At 40.8% G+C, this 23,940-nt stretch overlaps 2 protein-coding genes across 2 annotated transcripts in view; one reads left to right on the forward strand and one right to left on the reverse strand.

Annotated features, from left to right (window-relative positions):
• Nucleotides 1–23,940, forward strand: part of TFB1M (transcription factor B1, mitochondrial) — a 70,233-nt gene that overhangs the window by 41,528 nt on the left and 4,765 nt on the right. The gene's annotated exons all lie outside the window — the stretch shown is intronic.
• CLDN20 (claudin 20) lies at nucleotides 1,069–2,381 on the reverse strand (the record flags this gene model as incomplete). The annotated part of the gene is made up of 1 exon (XM_082633585.1): nucleotides 1,069–2,381. The coding sequence occupies exon 1, from the start codon at nucleotides 1,726–1,728 to the stop codon at nucleotides 1,069–1,071; it is 660 nt and encodes a 219-aa protein (XP_082489711.1). The 5' UTR covers nucleotides 1,729–2,381.

Here is a 23,940-nt window from a genome sequence, read left to right on the forward strand (position 1 = left end):
GTTACCTTTGCACATTAGAAAATTCAATTTTTATTTTCTTATAAAGTGTTTGAATTACATATCATAATTTAACATCTTTTAAAGCATCCTTTATTCTTTAAGAATTCTTTTCACGTCCATTAACCAATTGAAGCAGCTCATTTATAAAAACATTTTTGTTAACATGAGTCAAACCTAAAAGAAAAAAAATGACAACTTGAAAGTAACCTTTATCATCCAGATACTAATCAGTGCGATATTAAATGATAGGGGTAAATCAAAAATGGTAGAGGTAAATGAACTTAATCTGGAGAATCCTCTTATTAGCAGCCAGAACAGGGCAGTTCTTAAGCCATTTTAAAACAAACTTCCTGTTTTCACTTAGCTTGTACTTGATGCTTTACAAGTCCTAGAGATTTCAGTTTGGGTTTGGTTTGGTTTTGCTTTGCTGCTGTAGCATTTACCGATTTCTTTTCTTTATTCCTGCCTAATCTTTGAATGCCATATTATATGGAGATATTTTTCCTAAAATGTCAACAGAGCCGGGGAGATGACAGTAGGTGGGGACTTGGGGTGGCCGGCTTGGACATCCTGTGAAGGGGGCGGGCTGCTCCTCTGTGCGTCGTGAGGTGCAGGCCTGTCGAGGGGCTTGAAAACAGAAGCAGGTGACCGTGGGGTGGCCGAGGAGAGGGAGCAAAAGCAGAGGGTATCCTGGGTTAACACCAGGACGAGGTGCTTTTTCTACTTGGCAATGGAGCTCTTTTATAAAATCCAATGAAGTACCAGTTAGGAAGATGTATCCACAGTTTATCTTAAAAAGGGGGGGGAAAAGCCATCAATTCATTGCCTTATTAATATAATCAGAACCTCTTTCCATTATAAACCTTTAGGTAAAACATGACAACAATAATGGAAAAATCATCTAAAACAGCTATAATTGTACATGAAGTTTGTTGGCATTTTGAACAACTTCATTTTTTAAGTATTTTACATCCTTTGTAGAGAAAGGTAAGCACAATTCTTGTATTTAATCTAAAATAAAGGCAGAAATCACAGCAGGCACCTAAGTCATGTGCATCATACAGTTATTCACACATAATCCTTCAGGCTGTATGCTAAATGGTCCTCTGGCTGTGTGGTAGAGATGGGCTGCTGCTTGGATGGGTGGAGCCAAGCTTCCGAATTCTTTTTTATACAGGATGTGCAGAAAATTATGCCAGAGATCAACAGCAGCATGGCCGAAATGAATCCAATGTAGACAGCTCCTCCGGGTTCATGTTTGTTGCTTTCTGGAACTGTCACATCCACAAAGTTTGCTATGATCTCCTTTGTGTACCACACCGTCGGTATTAAACCAGAGATCCCCGCAGACATGAAGCAGACTCCCCCAGCAAAACAAGCGTAACACTTGGTTTCCATGTCCCCTCCTAAGCGAGTGCATTTCATCCCGATTGTGGCAGTGCAGATCCCCACAGCAGACAGGACACAGGCCAGGACCATGGCGGCCCGAGCAGCCTGCACGTGGGTGGGGAGGGCCAGGACGGAGTACTTCAAGGTGCAGCTGAACATCCCGGTGCTGTCCCACGTGCAGTCCATCCACAGCCCTTGCATCTGCACGATGGCCGTGATGATGTTGGAGCCCGCATCCACATTCACCTTCCAGTTGGGCAGCAGGGTGGCCATGAGCACTCCAGAGACCCCAGATAAGGCCAGGGCAAAAGCAAGGAGCTGGAGACCCGCCGAGGTCATAACGTCACCGTTACCTTTGTCCTCCTGGAAAATCCTGATGGCTCTCGGTCAGAATTGTAGCTATTTCTGTACAGTAGAGAACGAAGTAACAAAAGGCTGGGGAAAGAAGACAAAATCAGGGTTGAAAGAAAGGAAAAACAAAGAGACTTCTGTGTGCAGTGGGAGCTGAGAACCCATCTGAATAGGTCCCAGCAGTGGACGAGGACACTGCTTCCCAGGAGAAAAGCTCACACCAGGCCCACAGAGGCTGCCATTGTCCTGGGTGATTTTGGTTGGGTGGTGCTTGATACATGGCGTAAAGGAGAGGGCTGTCCACTGTGTTCTTTTATTTAAAATTTAAGCTCTGCTGAAGTTGTCTGTGTGACTTGTTAGGAGATTTAGACATGGAACGCCAGCTGTAGGATATCTGATATAGAATTTTAATAGTATTACAGGTTTTAAAAACTTATTTCTAGTTGAAATACTCTATAGGTAATAAGAATAGTTTAAACCCATCTGTCAAAAATGATTTATAAATATATATTAGAAAAGTTTGAAGCATTCAAAAAATGATTTTATTTTTAAAAATGTATCAGATACTCTCCAAGTGTCATTCACATGGCCCAGGTGAATTGTTTAAGAAGGAGAAGAAAGTAGTAAAAGAAATCAAAGTCACTGGCATGATTATCTCTTATTTCCAGCTTGCAAAATCCTTACCTAGGTGAGCAGTTGTTTCCCTTCAGGTACAGGTTACTCAAAACTGAAACAATTAAGCCACTGTCTTGCTTAGGAGAATGTGAGATCCTTTCTAGTTGGGACCAGAATCGTTCCCTGACCCAAATGAAGTAGTCTGTTGTAAAACCGGTTATTCAAAACGATTCAGAAGTAGTGACATTGAATCTTGCAAATACATACCAGAAGTAACCACATCATTATTTGTACGAGAGAGATTCAAAAATAATTCACACTTTTTTCCTCCCTCCCTCCCTCCCTTCCTCTCTCCCTCCCTTCCTTCCTTCCGTTTAGTAAGAGGGAAAAGATAGCACTTCCTTTGTGACGTGCTGTGTTTTAATCAGGCAGTACTTACTGCCTTCCTTGAGGAAAATATAATGGTTTCTGAAATACAGCAATATTGACCTTTTTGTGTTTCTGAATTTTTGAGTGATGTATTAGAATGGCTCTGTCATGATTCATGTATTTGTCACAAAAGGCAGTATGAGCTCTGAATCTAAAGCACTTGGATCAAATCTTGGCTTTCCAGAACCTCTCTGTGCCTCAGTATTCTCTTCTGGAAAGCAGGGAGGATTATAGTATCTATATCATGGAGTTATATATATGAAAGAATTTTAAAGGGTGTAGAACAATGTCTAACCCATAGAAAGTACTCAGTAAATTACAATTGACATTGTTATTAGTATTTCTAAAATTTATATTATGTCACGTGACAATTGATATTTAATAACATCTGGATTTTTTTTCTCTCCCTTCCTTAGGCCGATTTCATTTGTTTTCATAGGAACTTAGAGCTGAAAGAAACCATAGATGTAATCTTGGCCATCAGCGTTGTTTCAGATTAGGACACTTAGGTAGTAGATCACCCCACGCCACACAGACCTCAGCGGCAGGATCGGCAGTGCCCCCTTCCCCACCTCTTCCCATGTCACTGCACCTTGCACCCTTGTCCCCTTTTACCACAGTAATTCCGGGTGAAATCCTCCTGTGTACTTCCTGTGGGAAGCAGGGAGAATGCTACATCTAAAGACAAAGCACTGTTAACCATCCCCTCACTCACTCCCTTTCTCACACAGAAAAAAGACTCCAGAGGGAATTAATAGAGCAAATGAGCAAGTGGCGTAGCTTCAGAGACTCAGCAAGGAGGTTGATGCGTGGCTTTTGTGAAATGTCTGCAGTAATGTGAATCCATGCCTGTGTTACTTTTAATACAGTTGTATAGTTTAATATAGTTATAACATTGATTCCCTAAGAGGTTAAATCCTGGGCTATCTGAATTCCATTGTTCTATTTTTGTTCATAATCCTAAAATGTAAATTCTATAGTTTCAGGAGATTTCCCTGAGATTTTGAATTCTTAGAGTCAGTTTCACTGTAAGCATCAAAGTGCCTTGGCTTTGCCTGCCTACAGTTCATTCTTTTTCTGTTTTCCAAGTTTCTTTTCATATCTGAGACCAAAATAGAATGAAAGTTAAAGTTTCTAGAAAAAAAAAATGAAGCACCTATTTATAGTTTCATAATAGCTGTTTTCAGGTTTGGGTTTTAACATTTCAGCCTCCAGCCAACTCACTCAATTACTACCTTCCCGGACCATTTTCGGCTTAAGGGGTTCTTCAAGAGCGAGACTGCTGTTAGCATGCCCTACGAGCATCTCCTTTCTTTCTTTCTCTTTCCTTTGGTTGAGTAACCTTTATGTGTTGATCAGTCTCTGCTCAGCTTCCCAATTATAACTCTTTTCTTCCCATTAACCAATACATTTTATAAATTCCAGTGTAATTCAGACTTGGAGACAGCTTGTTCATCTTAATTAACAAGTGCTGGCAGTGATAAATTACAGATGGCCAAAATCAGCGTAAACAATATGACACTGCATTCCGTTAGCATAGTGCTCACTTACTATTGAATATTGGACTTTAAGTGCTTTCTCCTGCATGGAGAACTTATGCAGAAAGAATTTGTTCTCCAAAATGAAGGTCACTCTTTTCCCTTTGTAAAAAATATACTGGCATCTTAGCTATATTGCTGTGAAATCTTCTTTTTTTCCCCCCCTCCAGCCACAAGCATGGTACAGTTTGTGGCCTGTTCTCTCAGATTTCTGTCTCGTAGAGAATAAAGGCATACTTTGTTTCAGCGGTGGTGGTGGTGATGGTGGTGAAATGCTGTGAAAGTAGGCATGGAAAACGGTTCTAAATGAGAACTCCCTCGTGCTTCCAAAATCTGTTGCATATAGAATAGAACCTATAATGTTAAATTTATGAGCTATTTCCCAAAGAAATTCTGAACTGGATTTCGTTAAAATGTAAAGTCAGTTTTCCCGACAAGATTTATTTATATCAAATCTAGTATTTAGAAACAGATGTACAACGTACAGTTCAAACCGAGTTATACTTGAAGATCTATATTTAGGTCCCGAAGCGTTGTGGAAGCTTCTCGTTTTCCATACCTTTTGTCAGTAGCCTTCAGCGACTTAACTCTCTTCTGTCAGTTGTCTTCAAATGAACCCCAGTAAGACATGATGAAGAGGAGCCACATACCTGAGGCTCAGTTCACAGCTTCTGAATATTAGCGATGAAGCTCCAGTAGGTTAACTTGAAAGTAGCAAATGAAGAGCAACGTAGAAATCCGAGCGGGGAAAACTGCTGGTGCCAGGAGATAAATACCGGGTTCCCCATCTCATTTTTTGAGCTGGGGGAGAATTCAGAAAAGAGAGGTGGGGGAGGGGAGGGAGCTGTTGTTGCAACAGGATTTGTCGAAACCTGAAAGCTGAAAATGCTTCTGTGTCACTATATACAGAGGAGGAATTATCTGGGTGCTCACAAAAAGACTTTCTTTTAATATTATGTTTTAGTCCATAGTTACAATTTATTTCTGAATTTTTATCTATGTTGGGGGATACCGTTTATTATTTTATGTCCCCGATTAAAGAATATGGTCTGAAATATTTTTCACCAGACTGCTTTGCAAGTGATAGTTAATTGAGACTATCTGTTTATTCTGGTGCTTCTGGCTTGTCTGAAATCAAGATTCACAGAATTGGTAACTTTCAAACTAAACATTCAAAAGACAGTTTTATATATATCTTGATAAAAGTAAAAAGAAAACCCAGCAACAGCTGTTGACTAGAATCTGAGCAGTAAACCTACAAGTGTTTTCTTTTTGTTTGGCGGGGGCAGGGCGGTTGGTATCCTGAATTTTCTTCTATTAATCTTTCCACTGAGAAAGATTTCTAAAGTATAATAGATAGCTAGAGGGAAGCAGCCACATAGCACAGGGAGATCAGCTCGGTGCTTTGTGACCACCTAGAGGGGTCGGATAGGGAGGGTGGGAGGGAGACGCAAGAGGGAGGAGATATGGGGATATACGTAAGCATATAGCTGATTCACTTTGTTATACAGCAGCAACTAACACACCATTGTAAAGCAATTATACTCCAATAAAGATGTTAAAAACAAATAAATTATAACTTAGTAAATTAGAGATTTTAGAAAGCATTGTAAAGAAATGACACCAAAATAGTGTGATGCAAAATATTAGATGAACCAAAATCAAACACTGAGGTTCTAGACCATGAATAATGGTACAGACATATTTAGTCTTCATCTCCTTTGGGTTCTCATTTTTTTTTCTACCTCAGTAATGTTAATTCTACAGGCTATACATTCATAGCCACTATAGAGAAAGGAAGATAATTTTATGATTGGATGTTTAAAATTTTACAACTGCTAATAGCCATGTTAGATGTTAGCCATTTCTTTAAAAGCAGTGAATAATAAAAATGCATGTTTCATATATATGGAATCTAAAAAAATATGGTTCTGATGAACCTAGGGGCAAGACAGGAATAAAGACACAGACATAGAGAATGGACTTGAGGATATGGGGAGGGGGAAGGGTAAGCTGGGACAAACTGAGAGAGTAGCATTGACATATATACACTACCAAATGTAAAATAGATAGCTAGTGGGAAGCAGCCGCATAGCACAGGGAGATCAGCTTGGTGCTTTGTGACCACCTAGAGGGGTGGGATAGGGAGGGTCAGAGGGAGAGGCAAGAGGGAGGGGATATGGGGATATACGTATGCATATAGCTGATTCACTTTGTTATACAGCAGAAAGAAACACAACACTGTAAAGCAATTATACTCCAATAAAGATAGTAAAAAAAAAAAAAAAGATGCATGTTTCAGTTATCTGGATTTTTCTGGATTTTCTGTTGTTTTTAGTTGGTTTGTTTTCATCTTTTCTAAGTCTGGCATTTAGCAAGATACGTATTGCTTTCTCCTCTTAGAAATCTAATGCCTGCAGATTTGTGTTTTTAGCCATAGTGTTGTAATTTTGCTTTATAAACTTATCTAATTTCATCGAGATATATAAACAGCTCTTCGTCTAAGTACTGAGTGAAGCAGAGTTGAATTTCAGACACTGCCCCTAACAGCACTGTGACTACTGCTGTATCAAGAAATCCACCAGATCCCTTCAGGGTCTTGGCTTGCTTTGCTCCTTGCCATGGTTGTCATGCACACTCACCTGTGCTGAGGCTGACTGGTGGCCGGTGCAGGGACCAGTCTGCTCCCAGCTCTGACCTCCAGCGTAATGCAGCTTGCTGAGGGTAAATGGATTAAGCTTGGTTTACTGTACATTTTGCTATTTTCGAAACCTTTTTGATTATTTTTCTGCCTTGATGAGAACACTTACCTTCTAATACATTAGCTGCCTGTTTTAAAAAGGCAAACTTCTGAAACGCAAAGAACTTTCATTAACTACAGGCCTATAACCCAAGGAAGAATATCTTGTATAAGAAAGGAGCTAGAAAGTAGAGGTGCATAGAGAACCATAACTCATTGACATTATTATCTACTTCCAATGTGGATATTAAAGAGAATTAAATCTTTTCAGTTCAGAGGCTTCCCTAGATAATCTTTACCTTAGTTTATGTCTATTCTCCAGCCCTCCCCCCAAACACCCAAGGTTTTTTTGTTTGTTTTTTTACATCTTTATTGGAATATAATTGCTTTACACTGGTGTGTTAGTTTCTGCTTTATAACAAAGTGAATCACTTATACACGTACATATGTTCCCATATCTCTTCCCTCTTGCGTCTCCCTCACTCCCGCACTCCCTATCCCACCCCTCTAGGTGGTCACAAAGCACCGAGCTCATCTACCTGTGCTATGCGGCTGCTTCCCACTAGCTATCTATTTTACATTGGGTAGTGTGTATGTGTCCAAGCCACTCTCTCACTTTGTCCAAGCTTAACCCTTCCCCGTCCCCATATCCTCAAGTCCATTCTCTAGTAGGTCTGTGTCTTTATTCCTGTCTTAGCACTAGGTTTTTCATGACCTTTTTTTTTTTCTTAGATTCCATATATATGTGTTAGCATACGGTATTTCTCTTTCTCTTTCTGACTTACTTCACTCTGTATGACAGACTCTAGGTCCATCCACCTCATTACAAATAGCTCAGTTTCGTTTCTTTTATGGCTGTGTAATAGTCCATTGTATATATGTGCCACATCTTCTTTACCCATTCATCTGATGATGGACACTTAGGTTGATTCCATCTCCGGGCTATTGTAAATAGGGCTGCTATGAACATTTTGGTACATGTCTCTTTTTGAATTATGGTTTTCTCAGGGTATATGCCCAGTAGTGGGATTTCTGGGTCATATGGTAGTTCTATTTGTAGTTTTTTAAGGAACCTCCATACTGTTGTCCATAGTGGCTGTACCAATTCACATTCCCACCAGCAGTGCAAGAGTGTTCCCTTTTCTCCACACCCTCTCCAGCATTTATTGTTTCTAGATTTTTTGGTGATGGTCATTCTGAGTGGTGTGAGATGATATCTCATGGAGGTATGATTTGCATTTCTCTTATGATTAATGATGTTGAGCATTCTTTCATGTGTTTCTTGGCAGTCTGTATATCTTCTTTGGAGAAATGTCTGTTTAGGTCTTCTGCCCATTTTTGGATTGGGTTGTTTGTTTTTTTGCTATTGAGCTGCATGAGCTGCTTGTAAATTTTGGAGATTAATCCTTTGTCAGTGGCTTCGTTTGCAAATATTTTCTCCCATTCTGAGGGTTGTCTTTTGGTCTTGTTTATGGTTTCCTTTGCTGTGCAAAAGCTTTGAAGTTTCATTAGGTCCCGTTTGTTTATTTTTGTTTTTATTTCCATTTCTCTAGGAGGTGGGTCAAAAAGGATCTTGCTGTGATTTATGTCATAGAGTGTTCTGCCTATGTTTTCCTCTAAGAGTTTGATAGTTTCTGGCCTCACATTTAGGTCTTTAATCCATTTTGAGCTTATTTTTGTGTATGGTGTTAGGGACTGATCTAATCTCATACTTTTACATGTGCCTGTCCAGTTTTCCCAGCACCACTTATTGAAGAGGCTGTCCTTTCTCCACTGTATATTCCTGCCTCCTTTATCAAAGATAAGGTGACCATATGTGCGTGGGTTTATCTCTGGGCTTTCTATCCTGTTACATTGATCTATCTTTCCGTTTTTGTGCCAGTACCATACTGTCTTGATTAGTGTGGCTTTGTAGTATATTGTGAAGTCAGGGAGCCTGACTCCTCCAGCTCCGTTTTTCATTCTCAAGGTTGCTTTGGCTATTCGGGGTCTTTTGTGTTTCCATACAAATTGTCAAATTTTTTGTTTTAGTTCTGTGAAAAATGCCAGTGGTAGTTTGATAGGGATTGCATTGAATCTGTAGATTGCTTTGGGTAGTAGAGTCATTTTCACAATGTTGATTCTTTCAATCCAAGAACATGGTATATCTCTCCATCTCTCTGTATCATCTTTAATTTCTTTCATCAGTGTCTTATAATTTTCTGCCTACAGGTATTTTGTATCCTTAGGTAGGTTTATTCCTGGATATTTTATTCTTTTTGTTGCAGTGGTAAATAGGAGTATTTTCTTAATTTCATTTTCAGGTTTTTCATCATTAGTGTACAGGAATGCCAGAGATTTCTGTGCATTAATTTTGTATCCTGCTACTTTACCAAATTCATTGATTACCTCTATTAGTTTTCTGGTACCATCTTTAGGATGCTCTATGTATAGTATCATGTCATCTGCAAATTATGACAGCTTTACTTTTTCTTTTCTGATTTGGATTTTTTTTTTCTTTTCTTCTCGGATTGCTGTGGCTAAAACTTCCAAAACTATCTTGAATAAGAGTGGAGAGAGTGGGCAACCTTGTCTTGTTCCTAATCTTAGTGGAAATGCTTTCAGTTTTTCACCATTCAGGATGATGTTGGCTGTGGGTTTGTCATATTTGGCCTTTATTATCTTGAAGAAAGTTCCTCTATGCCTACTTTCTGGAGGGTTTTTATGAAAAATGGGTGTTGAATTTTGTCGAAAGCTTTCTCTGCACCTATTGAGATGACCATATGGTTTTCCCTCTTCAATTTGTTAATACGGTGTATCACATTGATTTGCGTATATTGAAGAATCCTTGCACTCCTGGGGTACACCCCACTTGATCATGGTGTGTGATCCTCTTAATGTGCTGTTGGATTCTGTTTGGTAGTATTTTGTGGAGAATTTTTGCATCTATGTTCGTCAGTGATATTGGCCTGTAGTTTTCTTTCTTTGTGACATCCTTGTCTGGTTTTGGTATCAGGGTGATGGTGGCCTCTTAGAATGAGTTGCGGAGTGTTCCTCCCTCTGCTATATCCTGGAAGAGTTTGAGAAGGATGGGTGTTAGCTCTTCTCTAAATGTTTGCTAGAATTCGCCTGTGAAGCCATCTGGTCCTGGGCTTTTGTTTGTTGGAAGATTTTTAGTCACAGTTTCAATTTCAGTGCTTATGATTGGTCTGTTCATAGTTTCTATTTCTTCCTGATTCAGTCTTGGCAGGTTGTGCATTTCTAAGAATTTGTCCATTTCTTCCAGGTTGTCCATTTTATTGGCCTAGAGTTGCTTGTAGTAATCTCTCATGATCTTTTGTATTTCTGCAGTGTCAGTTGATACTTCTCCTTTTTCATTTCTAATTCTATTGATCTGAGTCTTCTCCCTTTTTTTCATGATGAGTCTGGCTAGTGGTTTATCAATGTTGTTCATCTTCTCAAAGAACCAGCTTTTAGTTCTATTGATCTTTGCTATCGTTTCCTTCATTTCTTTTTCATTTATTTCTGATCTGATCTTTATGATTTCTTTCCTTCTGCTAACTTTGGGGTTTTTTTGGTTCGGCTATATTTTGGTAATCTTTTTTTTTTATTACTATCTGCTTTATAACAAAGTGAATCAGTTATACATATATATCTGTTCCCATATCCCTTCCCTCTTGCATCTCCCTCTCTGCCACCCTCCCTGTCCCACGCCCCCAGGCGGTCACAAAGCACCGAGCTCATCGCCCTGTGCTATGCGGCTGCTTCCCACTAGCTATCTACCTTACGTTTGGTAGTGTATATATGTCCATGCCTCTCTCTCGCTTTGTCACAGCTTACCCTTCCCCCTCCCCATATCCTCAAGTCCATTCTCAAGTAGGTCTGTGTCTCTATTCCTGTTCTACCGCTAGGTTCTTCATGACATTTTTTTGTCTTAAATTCCATATATATGTGTTAGCATACGGTATTTGTCTTTCTCTTTCTGACTTACTTCACTCTGTATGACAGACTCTAGGTCCGTCCACCTCATTACAAATAGCTCAGTTTCGTTTCATTTTATGGCTGAGTAATATTCCATTGTATATATGTGCCACATCTTCTTTATCCATTCATTGGATGATGGACACTTAGGTTTTTTCCATCTCCGGGGTATTGTAAATAGAGCTGCAATGAACATTTTGGTACATGACCCTTTTTGAATTATGGTTTTCTCAGGGTATATGCCCAGTAGTGGGATTGCTGGGTCATATGGTAGTTCTACTTGTAGTTTTTTAAGGAACCTCCATACTGTTGTCCATAGTGGCTGTACCAATTCACATTCCCACCAGCAGTGCAAGAGTGTTCCCTTTTCTCCACACCCTCTCCAGCATTTATTGTTTCTAGAATTTTTGATGATGGCCATTCTGACTGGTGTGAGATGATATCTCATTGTAGTTTTGATTTGCATTTCTCTAATGATTAATGATGTTGAGCATTCTTTCATGTGTTTGTTGGCAGTCTGTGTATCTTCTTTGGAGAAATGTCTGTTTAGGTCTCCTGCCCATTTTTGGATTGGGTTGTTTGTTTTTTTGGTATTGAGCTGCATGAGCTGCTTATAAATTTTGGAGATTAATCCTTTGTCAGTTGCTTCATTTGCAAATATTTTCTCCCATTCTGAGGGTTGTCTTTTGGTCTTGTTTATGGTTTCCTTTGCTGTGCAAAAGCTTTGAAGTTTCATTAGGTCCCGTTTGTTTATTTTTGTTTTTATTTCCATTTCTCTAGGAGGTGGGTCAAAAAGGATCTTGCTGTGATTTATGTCATAGAGTGTTCTGCCTATGTTTTCCTCTAAGAGTTTGATAGTTTCTGGCCTCACATTTAGGTCTTTAATCCATTTTGAGCTTATTTTTGTGTATGGTGTTAGGGACTGATCTAATCTCATACTTTTTACATGTGCCTGTCCAGTTTTCCCAGCACCACTTATTGAAGAGGCTGTCTTTTCTCCATTGTATATTCTTGCCTCCTTTATCAAAGATAAGGTGACCATATATGCGTGGGTTTATCTCTGGGCTTTCTGTCCTGTTTCACTGATCTATATTTCTGTTTTTGTGCCAGTACCATACTGTCTTGATTACTGTAGCTTTGTAGTATAGTCTGAAGTCAGGGAGCCTGATTCCTCCAGCTCCATTTTCCTTTCTCAAGTTTGATTTGGCTACTCTGAGTCTTTTGTGTCTCCATACAAATTGTGAAATTTTTTGTTTTAGTTCTGTGAAAAATGCTGTTGGTAGATTGATAGGGATTGCATTGAATCTGTAGATTGCTTTGGGTAGTATAGTCATTTTCACAACGTTGATTCTTCCAATACAAGAACATGGTATATCTCTCTATCTGTTTGCATCATCTTTAATTTCTTTCATGAGTGGCTTATAGTTTTCTGCACACAGGTCTTTTGTTTCCTTAGGTAGGTTTATTCCAAGGTATTTTATTCTTTTTGTTGCAATGGTAAATGGAAGTGTTTCCTTAATTTCTCTTTCAGTTTTTTCTTCATTATTATATAGGCATGCCAGAGATTTCTGTGCATAAATTTTGTATCCTGCTACTTTACCAAATTCACTGATTAGCTCCAGTAGTTTTCTGGTAGCATCTTTAGGATTCCCTATGTATAGTACATGTCATCTGCAAACAGTGACAGTTTTACTTCTTCTTTTCTGATTTGGATTCGTTTTATCTCTTTTTCTTCTCTGATTGCTGAGGCTAAAACTTCCAAAACTATGTGGAATAATAGTGGTGAGAGTGAGCAATCTTGTCTTGTTACTGATCTTAGAGGAAATGGTTTCAGTTTTTCGCCATTGAGAACGATGTTGGCTGTGGGCTTGTCATATATGGCCTTTATTATGTTGAGTTAGGTTCCCTCTATGCCTACTTTCTGGAGGGTTTTTATCATAAATGGGTGTTGCATTTTGTCAAAAGCTTTCTCTGCACCTATTGAGATGACCATATGGTTTTCCTCCTTCAATTTGTTAATATGGTGTATCACATTGATTGATTTGCATATACTGAAGAATCCTTGCATTCCTGGGATAAACCCCACTTGATCCTAGTGTATGATCCTTTTAATGTGATGTTGGATTCTGTTTGCTAGTATTTTGTTGAGGATTTTTGCATCTATGTTCATCAGTGATATTGGCCTGTAGTTTTCTTTCTTTGTGACATCCTTGCCTGGTTTTGGTATCAAGGTGATGGTGGCCTCGTAGAATGAGTTTGGGAGTGTTCCTCCCTCTGCTATATTTTGGAAGAGTTTGAGAAGGATAGGTGTTAGCTCTTCTCTAAATGCTTGATAGAATTCGCCTGTGAAGCCATCTGGTCCTGGGCTTTTGTTTGTTGGAAGATTGTTAATCACAGTTTCCATTTCAGTGCTTGTGATTGGTCTGTTCATAGTTTCTATTTCTTCATGATTCAGTCTTGGCAGGTTGTGCATTTCTAAGAATTTGTCCATTTTTTTGGCATAGAGTTGCTTGTAATAATCTCCCATGATCTTTTGTATTTCTGCAGTGTCAGTTGTTACTTCTCCTTTTTCATTTCTAATTCTATTGATTTGAGTCTTCTCCCTTCTTTTCTTGATGAGTCTGGCTAGTGGTTTATCAATTTTGTTTATCTTCTCAAAGAACCAGCTTTTAGTTTTATTGATCTTTGCTATCGTTTCCTTCATTTCTTTTTCATTTATTTCTGATCTGATCTTTATGATTTCTTTCCTTCTGCTAACTTTGGGGGTTTTTTGTTCTTCTTTCTCTAATTGCTTTAGGTGCAGGATCAGGTTGTTTACTCGAGACGTTTCCTGTTTCTTAAGGTGGGATTGTATTGCTATAAACTTCCCGCTTAGAACTGCTTTTGCTGCGTCCCATAGGTTTTGGGTCGTCGTGTCTCCATTGTCATTTGTTTCTAGGTATTTTTTTATTTCCTCTTTGATTTCTTCAGTGATCACTTCGTTATTAAGTAGTGTATTGTTTAGCCTCCATGTGTTTGTTTTTTTTACAGATCTTTTCCTGTAATTTATATCTAGTCTCATAGCGTTGTTGTCGGAAAAGATACTTGATACAATTTCAATTTTCTTAAATTTATCAAGGCTTGATTTGTGACCCAAGATATGATCTATCCTGGAGAATGTTCCATGAGCACTTGAGAAAAATGTGTATTCTGTTGTTTTTGAATGGAATGTCCTATAAATATCAATTAAGTCCATCTTGTTTAATGTATCATTTAAAGCTTGTGTTTCCTTATTTATTTTCATTTTGGATGATCTGTCCATTGGTCAAAGTGGGGTGTTAAAGTCCCCTACTATGAGTGTGTTACTGTTGATTTCCCCTTTTATGGCTGTTAGTATTTTCCTTAGGTATTGAGGTGCTTCTATGTTGGGTGCATAAATATTTACAATTGTTATATCTTCTTGGATTGATCCCTTGATCATTATGTAGTGTCCTTCTTTGTCTCTTCTAATAGTCTTTATTTTAAAGTCTATTTTGTCTGATATGAGAATTGCTACTCCAGCTTTCTTTTGGTTTCCATTTGCATGGAATATCTTTTTCCATCCTCTCACTTTCAGTCTGTATGTGTCTCTAGGTCTGAAGTGGGTCTCTTGTACACAGCATAGATGTGGTTCTTGGTTTTGTATCCGTTCAGCTAGTGTGTGTCTTTTGGTGGGAGCATTTAATCCATTTACATTTAAGGTACTTATTGATATGTATGTTCCTATTCCCATTTTCTTAATTGTTTTGTGTTTGTTATTATAGGTCTTTTCCTTCTGTTGTGTTTCTTGCCTAGAGAAGACTCTTTAGCATTTGTTGTAAAGCTGGTTTGGTGGTGCTGAACTCTCTCAGCTTTTGCTTGTCTGTAAACGTTTTAATTTCTCCATCAAATCTGAATGAGATCCTTGCTGGGTAGAGTAATCTTGGTTGCAGGTTTTTCTCCTTCATCACTTTAAATATGTCCTGCGGTCCCTTCTGGCTTGCAGAGTTTCTGCTGAAAGATCAGCTGTTAACCTGATGGGGATTCCCTTTTGTGTTATTTGTTGTTTTTCCCTTGCTGCTTTTAATATGTTTTCTTTGTATTTAATTTTTGACAGTTTGATTAATATGTGTCTTGGCGTGTTTCTCCTTGGAATTATTCCGTATGGGACTCTGTGTGCTTCCTGGACTTGATTAACTATTTCCTTTCCCATATTAGGGAAATTTTCAACTATAATCTCTTCAAATATTTTCTCAGTCCCTTTCTTTTTCTCTTCTTCTTCTGGAACCCCTATAATTCGAATGTTGGTGCATTTAATGTTGTCCCAGAGGTCTCTGAGACTGTCCTCAGTTCTTTTCATTCTTTTTTCTTTATTCTGCTCTGCAGTAGTTATTTCCACTATTTTATCTTCCATGTCACTTATCCGTTCTTCTGTGTCACTTATTCTGCTATTGATCTCTTCTAGAGTATTTTTGATTTCATTTATTGTGTTGTTCATCTTTGCTTGTTTCATCTTTAGTTCTTCTAGGTCCTTGTTAAATGTTTCTTGCATTTTCTCTATTCTATTTCCAAGATTTTGGATCATCCTTACTATTATTATTCTGAATTCTTTTTCAGGTAGACTGCCTGTTTCCTCTTCATTTGTTAGGTCTGGTGGGTTTTTATCTTGCTTCTTCACCTGCTGTGTGTTTTTTTGTCTTCTCATTTTGCTTATCTTGCTGTGTTTGGGGTCTCCTTTTTGCAGGCTGCGGGTTCGTAGTTCCCGTTGTTTTTGGTGTCTGTCCCCAGTGGCTAAGGTTGGTTCAGTGGGTTGTGTAGGCTTCCTGGTGGAGGGGACTAGTCCCTGTGTTCTAGTGGATGACGCTGGATCTTGTCTTTCTGGTGGGCAAGTCCACGTCTGGTGGTGTGTTTTGGGGTGTCTGTGGACTTATTATGATTTTAGGCAGCCTCTCTGCTAATGGGTGGGGTTGTGTTCCTGTCTTGCTAGTTGTTTGGCATAGCGTGTCCAGCACTGTAGCTTGCTGGTCGTTGAGTGAAGCTGGGTGTTGGTGTTGAGATGGAGATCTCTGAGAGATTTTCGCCATTTGATATTATGTGGAGCTGGGAGGTCCCTTGTGGACCAGTGTCCTGAAGTTGGCTGTCCTATCTCAGAGGCACAGCATTGACTCCTGGCTGCAGCATCAAGGGCCTTTCATCCACACGGCTCAGAATAAAAGGGAGAAAAAGTAGAAAGAAAGAAAGGGAGGGAGGGAGGGAAAGAGAGAGAGAGATGGAGGGAGGGAGGGAAGGAAAGAGAGAGAATAAAAGAAAATAAAGTAAGGTAAAATAAAATAGTTATTAAAATAAAAAATAATTAAGAAAAAGATTTATAAAAAGCGGACGGATAGAACTCTAGGACAAATGGTGAAAGCAAAGCTATACAGACAAAATCTCACACAGAAGCACACACATACACACTCACAAAAAGAGGAAAAGGGGGAAAAAATCATAAATCTTGATCTCAAAGTCCACCTCCTCAATTTGGGATTATTCGTTGTCTATTCAGATATTCCACAGATGCAGGGTACATCAAGTTGATTGTGGAGATTTCATCCGCTGCTCCTGAGGCTGCTGGGAGAGATTTCCCTTTCTCTCCTTTGTTCGCACAGCTCCTGGGGTTCAGCTTTGGATTTGGCCCCGCCTCTGCGTGTAGGTCGCCAGAGGGCGTCTGATCTTCGCTCAGACAGGACGGGCTTAAAGGAGCCCTTGATTCGGGGGCTCTGGCTCACTCAGGCCGGGGGGAGGGAGGGGCACGGAGGCGGGGCGAGCCTGCGCCGGCAGAGGCCGGCGTGACATTGCACCAGCCTGAGGCGCGCCGTGCGTTCTCCCCGGGAAGTTGTCCCTGGATCCCGGGACCCTGGCAGTGGTGGGCTGCACAGGCTCCCGGAAGGGAGGTGTGGATAGTGACCTGCGCTCGCACACAGGCTTCTTGGTGGCGGCAGCAGCAGCCTTAGCATCTCATGCCCGTCTCTGGGGTCCGCTCTGTTAGCCGTGGCTCACGCCCGTCTCTGGAGCTCCTTTAAGCAGCGCTCTTAATCCCCTCTCCTCGCGCACCAGAAAAGTCTCTTGCCTCTTCGGCAGGTCCAGACCTTTTCCCGGACTCCCTCCCGGCCAGGCGTGGTGCACTAACCCCTTCAGGCTGTGTTCACGCAGCCAACCCCAGTCCTCTCCCTGGGATCTGACCTCCAAAGCCCGAGCCTCAGCTCTCAGCCCCCGCCCGCCCTGGCCGCCGAGCAGACAAGCCTCTCGGGCTGGTGAGTGCTGGTCGGCACCGATCCTCTGTGTGGGAATCTCTCCACTTTGCCCTCCGCACCCCTGTGGCTGCGCTTTCCTCTGCGGCCCCGAAGCTTCCCTCCTCCGCCACCCGCAGTCTCCGCCCGCAAAGGGGCTTCTAGTGTGTGGAAACCTTTCCTCCTTCACGGCTCCCTCCCACTGGTGCAGGTCCCGTCCCTATCCTTTTGTCTCTGTTTATTCTTTTTGCTTTTGCCCTACCCAGGTACGTGGAGACTTTCTTGACTTTTGGGAGGTCTGAGGTCTTCTGCCAGCTTTCAGTAGGTGTCCTGTAGGAGTCGTTCCATGTATTTCCGATGTATTTGTGGGGAGGAAGGTGATCTCCACATTTAACTCTTCCACCATCTTCCCCCTTTCTCAACACCCAAGTTTTGTATTGGATTGGCCAAAAAGTTCGTTCGGGCTTTTGCGTAGCATCTTACGGTTGTAAAATTGTAAACATCCAACCGACTATGTCCCAGCTGCTGATGTGACATCACTGATAGACATCTCAGACCTATCAGGGACAGAACTGAGCTCTTGACTTTCCCCACACCAGTTCTCCCCAGTTTCGCAGTGTCCATTAACGGCAAACTCATCCTGCCATTTGGTGGACCCTGGATCTTACAAAACATCCTTGACTCCATACCCAAGATCCATTCAATCAACAAATCCTTTTGTTTCTAAACTTGAGAATAAATCAAGTATCCTACCGTCTGAGCCCCTCTACTGCTTACTCTGGCTGAAGACCTCTAGAATGTAAACGGCACAAGGGCAAGGATTTCTGTCTTGTTAATTGCCAATTCTCCTGTGCCAGGAATGGTGCCTGGCTTATTGTAGACGTATGATAAATATTTGTTGAATGAATTCAGAAGCTGCTTTTGAGTATATAAAATAACAATAATACATTACCTTTACCTGATTAAAAGTATAATTTTGTCCTTTTTTAAGAGACTGTCATTTTAAGTAATTTTGCAGCTCTTTAGTTTTTAATCTTGATGTAATATTAATATCTACCATTTATAAACTGCTTTCTGTATGCTAAGTACTGTTGAGGTATTTAATTCTTAAAACAAGCCTCTGAGATAACAGAAATCCTAATTTTACAGGTGAGAAAACTAAGCTCCAGAGAAGTTAAATAACTTGACTAAGGTCCATAATATGAGTAAGTAGCAGGAATGTGGGATTCAGGCCCAGAATATTGTGATTTTTGAAACCCTTATACACTCATAGCCCTGCCCTGCCCCCATTTAGAACAGAATGTGTTTTTAAGTCTCATTATAATGAGTCGTTCCTTTCAGTGGTAGTCTGGAGTAAGCTGTGGAAACAAATGAACTCTGACATCTCTGTAGCTTTACATATAAACATTTGCTTCTCACTCATGCCAAGTTCATGAGTGATTGCAGAGTAGCTGGCCGGTGACTCAGCAGTCCCATCTGTTTTCTTTAAAATGTTTTTATTTATCTGTTTTTAAGAAAAAATTACATGTGATTCCCTTAGTGTGTTTTTCTTAGCGATGATACTCTGGATAGTCAAGACAAGCTTTTCTTTTTCTTCTCAAAGAATCGGTAGTTTGACTGAATATTTGAGAAGTAATAACAATACCAAACCTTTGCGGGAAGTAGTTCTCCAGACCTGCATCTCTCACCCCTGCCCACACTTGAGCATCACCTAGCTTTAGAAAAGCCCTGAGGCCCAGGCCCCTCCCAGTGGCTCTTAATTCAGTTGTCAGGGATGATGCCCAGTCATTGTGTGTTTAAAATGCCACCCACTTAATTCCAATGAAAAGTTAAGGTTCTGATTTTAAAAAAACAGCAGCGTCTTTTCTCATTTGCTTTTTCTCTTCAACCTTGAAAATAATTAAAGTTCAGAGTAAGATTAAGATAGTTACCTGTTCCAGTCCCACAAATTTAAAGTGATTGACTTAATCTTAAAATCATGTTTTTCTTCCGACTCAGTCGTGGGAACTTAACAGTATCGGCTATGAGCATAATCAGTGCATTATTTCCTCCATCTTTATGGTTATTTTAGTTTTAAAATAATGCTTTAGGCTGCCCGAAGGCTTTATCTTTTAGAGTTGGTAGTTTGTAGACTAGTTGATGATAGTGAGGACCGTGTTAAAAATGAAGATGACTATTCTCTGGTTGCTGTGTGTTCCCAAATGTCTAAAGGGGCCATCCTGGCCCGATGGCTCTGTGCAAGTCGTGTATGTTTCTGCTTGTAGGTTGCACTGCCATTTGCTCTATTGTTTATTTGTTTTGACAACATTTTGTTGCTCCTTTTTATGTCTTCATGTGAAAGGATCTTGAGGATTTGTTTTCTATGTCTTTATCACGTTATTTTAGAATATTAAGACTGTCTTAGATTTTGTGGTGACACTTGGCAGATCAGCCTAGTTTTTCAACCTCGTAAATAATGTAAGTATGTATTTGCTGTGGCCTCACCATTGCATTCTCTTTGTACAATTATTTTGAAGAGCAGGACTTTTTTTAAAAACGTCCTCACTTATTGGTAGTATCTCAGATAGTGGGGCTGAACACCCCTCGTCTAGGCCTGGCTCTCAGCTCACCAGTCTCTCCTCCTCTTCCCTTCTTCCTCTTTGTCTTCCTTCCCTGTGACTCTCTCTGCCCACTGGGTCTCCTACATTTCAGCCCCTGCCCACACTCTAGGGTCCTGGGTGGGTTCATGTGGACTTTGTGATGTTGCCAAATTAGAGAGCTTGCATCAGTTTTAATCATTTCTCTTATTTATTTTTATATCTTCGGTTACATACATAGGAGGTCCCCCAAACCTCTATGAGTTAAACTAGTAAAATCAGCATGTAAAGGAGGACATCCAGTAGCTATGGCATTCATCTTTAAAAAGACAGTGTCTTTCAAGTCAGAAACAGGAAGAGCAGGACAACATGAACACATTTAAAGAATAGCTGTGCAAATGGAGAGCTGGCCTGGGTACTGAGATCACACGGCCTAGGAGCATCTGCTACCCCGTACCTTGTGCCAGTGAGTGGCCAGTGACCACTGCAGCATCGTCTGTATGAGTTTGTTCCCATTCCGTGCCTCTGCACAACCCTCTCAGCATAACAGAGCTTGTTAGGTGGTTTTTATAGGAAGGGGATGTACTGACTAGTCAACTTGAGTGTCTCTTTGGCAGTTAGGACTCATTATGAATGAATGTATTTGCATCCATATTTGTTTATCAATCTTTTCATAATAGTAATAGTAATATTTATGGCGGCAGCAATTGAGTACCTTGTGAGTTTGCTTAGACTGAAACCATCCCAGAGGAGTTTCCCTGTGCTGTGGATGAGAAACCGGAGGTCCCGCCCTCGCTCTCGCCCCCTGGGCTGCTACAGCACGGCTCCTCCCCTGGCAGGGACCTCCTCCACCCGCACAGAGGGGGGCACAGTCCTGGCAGTTAACACAGGCGCCTCCAGGTGCCGCCCTTTCACAGACACCGAAGTCATGGTTTGTGGGAAAGGTCCTGGTTTCAGAAAGGTGTTTTCCCTGTGCTCATTCGGGAACTGCAGGCTAAGATAACAGAAAATCCTAATCCAGCGTTTGTGAGTTCTCGTCTCTCTTGTACTTTGTTTAGAATTAAGTGTTCACATCCCTGAAATTTTCTCCTTTCTTGGGACCAAGAGACGCTCATTCATCTTGTTGTTGCTAGTAGGCACAATTTACATACATACCTATGTTTACATGTACAGTACACACAGTAAAACGCTCTCTCCGTCCCCTCCCCTCGCCCTGGGCACCTCTTAGGCTTATTGCTCATCGTGCTTTCAGCTCACCCTGTCATTCTCTTACATGCTTGTGCTCTGAGAGGAAACACTGACAGTTTAAAATCTGTTCTTTTTGTATGATTCCAAGGAGGAAAAGAGAAAAACCATTCAGACATCTGTGGGAGACAAAAGGTGTGGTGGAACATCTGCAGAAGTTAATATTGTTTCAATAACAAACACAAATTGTAAACTTTAAAGAAAGAACTATAGGTCCTAACAGTCAGTCTTCATGGAATACCTTGGTTTGGAATACCTGGAATGTTGTTGGAGTGTTTTGCGTTGTAAGGTTTTACGGCGGAAATTCTGTCCTTAAATTGGGCTTGGGACGAGAATTATGGGCAGAATAAAACAGTTCTAGGAAATGTGATCTACATGTTTGTAAATATTTTGTTTTTCTACAAGATGCATAATTATAATAGCATAGGCATCAGTGACTTGCGACTGCTCCCCTTATTGGGGGGAAGTTGTAACTGCAGGGCCCATGACATTCTAATGGAGACTGTCCTTAGCTCAGCATAGGACCCTGAGGAGTAACTAGACACTGGTGGGTGGAGGGACCAAGCATCCCCCAGCGTGCTCAGCTTACTCTCATCTCCCCTGACACTGAATGTGACTCTCCTGAACTCCTGACCCCGTGTTCCATCAGGTGGTGCCGGCCACCTCAGAATCGCTGGACCCTTCCCACTCCCGTGTGCACAGGTCTGTCTAAGTACCACCTGGAACTGTGAAGCCTTCTTGTGTTGTTCTTGGACTCTGTCTGATTATTCCCTGGAGTCATTCTTTGTTCTCATCATTCCTTCTACGGTCTCCCAGTTAGGGTTATATCTTGGCTAAGTAAACTGTAACCTCCTAATCGTTTTTCCTCTCCACTGGCTTATCCTTTAATGGTCTCGAACACCATGGGAGCTGTTGAAGACCCTTTCTTAGGTAATGGCCAGTATTGTTTCTGTACCTTTTCATACGGTAGTTACTGAGCTCTTTGGCATATTATGATCATTTCAAAGTCAGAAACTGGGCTGTACAGTCTTTGGTGTTCCCTGTACCATGTTGATTCAAGGTCTGAGTTAGCAATATCTAATATTTAAGATTTAATAGCTTCTTACCCAGTTCTCTTACGAGTCCACAGTGCTGCTCTGAGCTCATAACCAGTCATGTCCTAGACATCCTGGCCTGGGAAATGGGATATCCGCCTCCATCCTGCCTGTAGCCAAGGCTGCTCATGTTGAGAAGCATAACCTTAGCTTTGTGCAGCATTGACCTTATAGTGGATTGGAGAGGCAAATACTTAAAGTCGCTATAAATCCTCTAATTTGAAATTTTAGTAGGTCATTTTGGTATACTGATAGGCTGAGTTTGGAGAGGGGCTGGCAACATTTAAACTAGCATTTTTAAGTGCATCTAGTGCCTAGGTACTGATCTTTTTTTTGTAATCAAACCTTTACTGGACTTAAAACTCAAGGAAAAATAATAGTTGTAATTTTAAATAAGCATTCGTTTATGAATAAAAAGCATTTTTGTATGTTACCATAGTTACCGAGCAGCTTTCCTGTGGTTCTAGAGAAAATGGGCTCTGTCATACAGAGTAACTCTGAGAAGTGTGTTTGGAGGCGGGGGTAGAAGAGAGGGTGGTACAGGTTTCCCAGAGAAGCAGGACATGTTACAGGAAGAGCCTTTTTGACGCCGAGTTTTATGTGGTCCTCCACTAAATAGTAACTATTTGATTGTGAGTGGAAATTTTCTTTTATCCGAAAGACACTATTAGCCAACTTAACTGGGTATCAAAATTATAATCAAACTTTAGAAGTCTACTGCTACAGTGTACACGGGGTGCTGCTGTTTTTATACGGGGTTTTAAAACTTTATTTAAATAAAAACATTAGACGTTGCCTGTATTTGCAAACATCATCTCAAAGGAATAAAATCAGGCAAATAAAGATGAGGCCAAAATTTTAAATCCAAAGAATCTGGAAGTGGCAGTTTCTGTACTAGAAGGAGAATGCATCTATCCCTGTTTTTGTGCCTTTGGTCTTAATACTATTCAAACATTAGAGTTTTGATAATATTTCATGGGTTTAGGGTTGAGTAGGGTTTAATTTTATCTCATAATTTACTAAAAGATTATTTTCTCTGGAGACTGGCGGGCTGCTCACTGTGGAAGAATCCTGTCAGAACTGATTAACTTGGAAGGATTGGATTGAAAGGGTTGAAGGACCTGAGTCATAGAGGGCTGGCGGAGCGAGAGGTGGGACAGGAATGCCAGTGAGCGCACACGGCGGAAAGGGGCGGGGCAAAGTCAAGAGAACGGTCTAGAACAGCTGAGTTCACGTCTGTCTAGTTTTTCCTTCCCCAGAAGTGCTCTCACGTGAAGCACCTTTCATCCCTCCCTAGAGGGGTGCTCCTGTCCACTTAACCCCGAGTCACCTCCCCAGCCCCACGTGCTCTCCAGGTACTCTCCTCTTTGTACTGACCACAGACCTCTCTGGGACCCCTGGACCCTGTTCCATGGTATTTTTGTGATGGTCTAAGGAAAGTCCCAGCCTTTTAACCAAAACACTTACTTTCCCACAGGAATTATTTGTTAGTGAACTTGGAGAAACACATAGAACACAATCTGAAAAACTATTAAAATTTAATAAGAACATTGAGATGGTCACTCTCTGCAGTGGAATAACAGCTCTTCCACCAAAGGTGTATAATCGTCACTAAAATAGTCTGAAGGCTGAGGGACATTTCGGAGAGCATTTTCAGGCGGAAAGTCCTCTCCGTTGGCAGTTTTCACTCGACTGCTTAGAACACTCCCAGCGTTTGCCAGCGTCAGTGACTGACGA

This window comes from Mesoplodon mirus (assembly GCF_964341445.2).
Source record: "Mesoplodon mirus genome assembly, chromosome: 10".
NCBI lineage: Eukaryota > Metazoa > Chordata > Mammalia > Artiodactyla > Ziphiidae > Mesoplodon > Mesoplodon mirus.